This window comes from Hyalella azteca, unplaced genomic scaffold, assembly GCF_000764305.2.
Source record: "Hyalella azteca isolate HAZT.00-mixed unplaced genomic scaffold, Hazt_2.0.2 contig13303, whole genome shotgun sequence".
NCBI classification, from domain to species: Eukaryota; Metazoa; Arthropoda; class Malacostraca; order Amphipoda; family Hyalellidae; genus Hyalella; species Hyalella azteca.
In genome coordinates this window covers 35953-40302 of record NW_025943231.1, presented here as the reverse complement: position 1 = coordinate 40302, position 4350 = coordinate 35953, and the positions used below count along the sequence as shown (strand labels likewise).

The 4350-nt window shown below is 38.8% G+C and overlaps 1 protein-coding gene across 1 annotated transcript in view; it reads right to left on the bottom strand.

The window, feature by feature from the left end:
• LOC108667035 (ATP-binding cassette sub-family C member 5) overlaps nucleotides 1–2738 on the bottom strand; it is a gene marked incomplete at its 3' end in the record, with an annotated part of 3990 nt that extends 1252 nt beyond the window's left edge. Inside the window, 4 exon segments of the mRNA XM_018154017.1 lie at nucleotides 701–853; nucleotides 1745–1865; nucleotides 2224–2282; nucleotides 2386–2738. Of these exon segments, the coding sequence (XP_018009506.1) occupies nucleotides 701–853; nucleotides 1745–1865; nucleotides 2224–2282; nucleotides 2386–2684 (632 nt within the window).
• Between the last annotated feature and the right edge of the window lie 1612 nt (nucleotides 2739–4350).

Below are 4350 nucleotides of genomic sequence, written 5' to 3'. Positions count from 1 at the left end.
GGGTAGTGAGAGGGGGCGTATGAGGGTAGTGAGAGGGGGCGTGAGAGGGTAGTGAGAGGGGGCGTGTGAGGGGGGGCGTGAGGGGGGGCGTCAGATGAGGGCTAGAGGGGGGTGAGGGAGCGAAAGGGACGTGGATAATGTCACTAAATTAACAATAAAATATTCCACCCACTATAGACATATAATACTTCACTACTTATGTCTTTGATCTGCGAAAGACGCAAGTTAGATAAGAATATAAAAGCAAAGAAAACTTACAAAAAGCTTACAGACCAGCACGAGGGTGTCTTACAGACCAGCACGAGGGTAGCTGACAGACCAGCACGAGGGTAACTTACAGACCAGCACGAGGGTGTCTTACAGACCAGCACGAGGGTAGCTTACAGACCAGCACGAGGGTAACTTACAGACCAGCACGAGGGTATCTTACAGACCAGCACCTGTCTCTTATACACATCTAGATGTGTATAAGAGACAGATTTAGAGTAGCAAGGAATTTCAAAGCCTGAAATTAGTTGTGAAAATTCTGGTCGAAATCGACAAGGTCGTTGGGTGGTTGAGAATCTGCGATAGGCTTAAATAGCGTATTCAACGCTACCACGCTCTTTCTACNACACACGGCACCTCTGAGTGTTGTAGTGACACATGTCGTATTTGGAGCAGATCATCACACAGCACACACAACACACAGCACCTCTGTGTGTTGTAGTGACACATGTCGTATTTGGAGCAGATGGGCACATCGCTGCTCTGCAGGCCACGCTTGTAGGCGCGCCACATCAGTGACGTCACCCACGAGTACATCGTGTAGCTCAGCATGCCTGTTGCATCTACGGGCATCTCGTGGCTTGCACTGCACATGGTTAGTTGAATTATTTAAAATATCAATTAATAAACCTGGTCCATAATTTTACTGTCTTTACATGGTTAATGAATCATTGAAAAAGGCAATTAATAAAGCTGGTCCATTGAAGCATTGTACATAGACATAACAACATAATCTATAAAGTAAAATAAAATTGCTAAAGGTTTATGATTTGCAGTCAAAGTAGAAGTATTTTTTTACTGCCTCATAATAAAAGATACTGTAATGTATCATATAAATTTTACTCTAATTTAACAAAATAAAATCACCTATATAAATTTCTACATGTGACATTTGCTACACATTCATACATATGACATTATAAATAATGATCAATTATTTATATGAATATTGGCACTAAGAGAAACAGGACAATAAACAATTTTTTTCTAAATAATTTTTTGTAGACTTCCGGTCAGCTTTTTGGAATTCAGAAATAATCAAATCAGAAAAGCTTGGTACTTAAAATATTTGCAGTCATGACCACAAGAAGACAATACTATATTTATACATGAAATAATGTTTAACACACAAGATTAGAAACATACAACTCATAGATCTTACCAGGAATTTATTAAAGATATTCTTGCAAGAAATATACAAATAAATAAGAATATTCTGAAGGCATGATTATTGCAAACATCAACAAATTCTTTCAATATTTTTGGATTATTCATTATATTTGGAAATTTTAGGACCACCTTTTGCTGGACCACACATGCAATTTTTATCTTTTAATAGCAATGCAATCTTTGGCACATATATAAAAATGATTTTATTATATAGGTTTTGAAAATTTATAAAATTTTAAAATATCAAAATGACCAAAAATTATTGAACAAAACCAAACCAAAAAAATATTCAAAGGCATGCACTTACCATGTGTCTGTCCTGACGGGTATGAGATGCTTGAGTGTGGGTTTGTACCGTTGGAAGATGCGAGGCTCGTGTGAGTAACTCATTTTGGTTTTCTCATAAAGCACTGGCCTCTCATTTTCATCTGCTATAAATAAGTACTTAAATTTCCATAACTTTTTCAGAAGAGAGGAAGTCAAATGTCTATTGCTAACCAACTGCCAGTGTGCAAAAATTCTCTTTAAGTGAACAAATATTTTTATCATAGATGGATAAGAAAAATCTAAATGAATTTGAAAGCATGTATATAAATGTTTAAATTACTAACTACTTTTCATCTATTAATGACAAACCAAGTAGAAATTTGACAGTAGACACATATTTTAACTATAAAACATAGTATCAAAATATAAACACATGTAAATGTATATTTACCATCAATTCTACCTAATTTAGGGGAAATTAAGTGATCTATTGAAAACTAGAGTTTTCAGCATCATTACTTGGACTAGGTTCCTGCAGAGAGAAGCCTCGTTCCAAGGTTCCTTCAAGGCCCATGCAGCTGTAGGATACAAATGGAATTAAAATATGAATACAAAACACTTAAGTTGCACAAAAATATTGCAACAAATTAATTTAGGATTGAAGATGAGCGGTCAACTTACCTTTCATCTAGAGCATCATCCACAGAACATTCAGCATCTTCTCCAGACTCAGGCAAGTCCTTGGAGTGATGCTCCAATAAACTGGAGTGAGGCAGCAGTTGGTTAATTTCTGATTCCTGAAGATCAGATGCATTAACAGCATCTTCAGTCACGTTGTTCAGGTTTTGATGATATTTTCCTTTTTTATTATCCACTGGTTCATTTTCCAATGCTAGAGGCATTGAATTTAATTCAGCCAAATTCATATTTACAATAGCATGAGAGTCCTTATTTTCATATGAAAAATTGTCAGCATCCATGATTTCTCACAATTTACATTTAATTCAATAAAAATGGGCAAACTAATAGTTATGATCATTTATATATAACACCCACTGAAACCAATAAAATTTGTATTTAGACAATAAAAATATTGTTTGTGAATAGATACAATATACAGTTTGAGATGAAACAAGGCAATTATATGCAGTTTTTAAGTGGTACCTCAATCACAAAAATGTTGGGAAAAATGTTGTTGGCATGCACTATTCAGCTGTAAATTTGATCAAATAGGGCTAATTATGGTGGATAGAATTTGCCTACAATCATTGAAGTTCTTGGGTACCGTACTACATTGCGCAAGAAGCTTTGAGATCAACAGCACGTAAATCACAAATGCATCTATTGCACCGTGAGGCGTGAGGTCAATGTATCTTTCAGATATTTGAGTATGTAGACAGTATTGTGCAAGGGTCATTGAAATTAATATTATTCATTACTCTTGGAGTCAGAGGAAAATTGAAACCTCCTTGAAAGAATTGTATAGACGTTTGAGAGTCCAGTCTAATTTTTTAGCTTCACTGCATTGACAGTTCAATAACAAACATGGCATGCTTGATGATAACTGCCAAAAGATATTTAACCACATTGGTTTCTAGTTCATTTTGCTGTTACCTGTTGTTTGTTTAATATTCTTAGACAGTAGACCTTTGGGAAGAAGTGTTTCAGCTGCATTAGGTGCATAACTCACTAGTCAAATTTACTAGGTCATGATGCAAGATGTGTTTTGCAAAGCCCACTCTTTAACTGTAGTGCTTCCTTGTTAGGTATCTTATTAGCTGATGCCTACCAGTAACCACCAAGGTCGTAGTGTCATTTTCTGTTTACCATTTTTTAAATTTTTTTATAATGTTCGAATTATAACAGGTACAACGCAGAATTTCAGGCGCCAACTGCTCACTATCAATTTTGGCATTCTTGGCGTCCGGTCACTTATGGATATTGGTGACTTTGGCATCCACTGTCTATACAGTCTATATAGGTTTGCCTTGCCATCTTTTGGTTAGAAAAATGGTGTCCTCAACCTATGTTCTGTCATGCTTTGCAGTCTGGCCTATCTGCATCTAGCATTGAAATTATCTACCTGTAGGGCTGAAACTAGAGGTTTCCTGCATGGCTGCTCCAAATGTTGCCGGCCTGCGTGCGGTTGGAGTGCGTCCCATCATGGGACCAAATCGGCAATCACCAAATCCCCGCCTCCCGAAAGGGAGGCCCATCGAGGGTAACTTACAGACCAGCACGAGGGTAACTTACAGGCCCAGCAAAGCCCAGCACAAGGGAGACCACGAAGAGCGTCAGACCGAGGTAGACCCTGGTGCGGATGAACCTCCAGGCGACGCGCTGCAGTGACGCCTTCGCAGACCCCACTCGGCCCACCTCTTCGTCCCACAGCCGCTCTAGTCTGCGGCGTCAGGGACTATTAGGGTCTAATTGCAGTCTATCAGGGTCTACTGGGTCCTATGAGGTCTATCAGGGTCTACTGGGGACTATGAGGTCTATCAGGGTCTACCGGGGCCTATGAGGTCTATCAGGGTCTACCGGGGCCTATGAGGTCTATCAGGGTCGAATACAAGGCACACACGGCCCCTCTGAGTGTTGTAGTGACACATGTCGTATTTGGAGCAGATCATCACACAGCACACACGG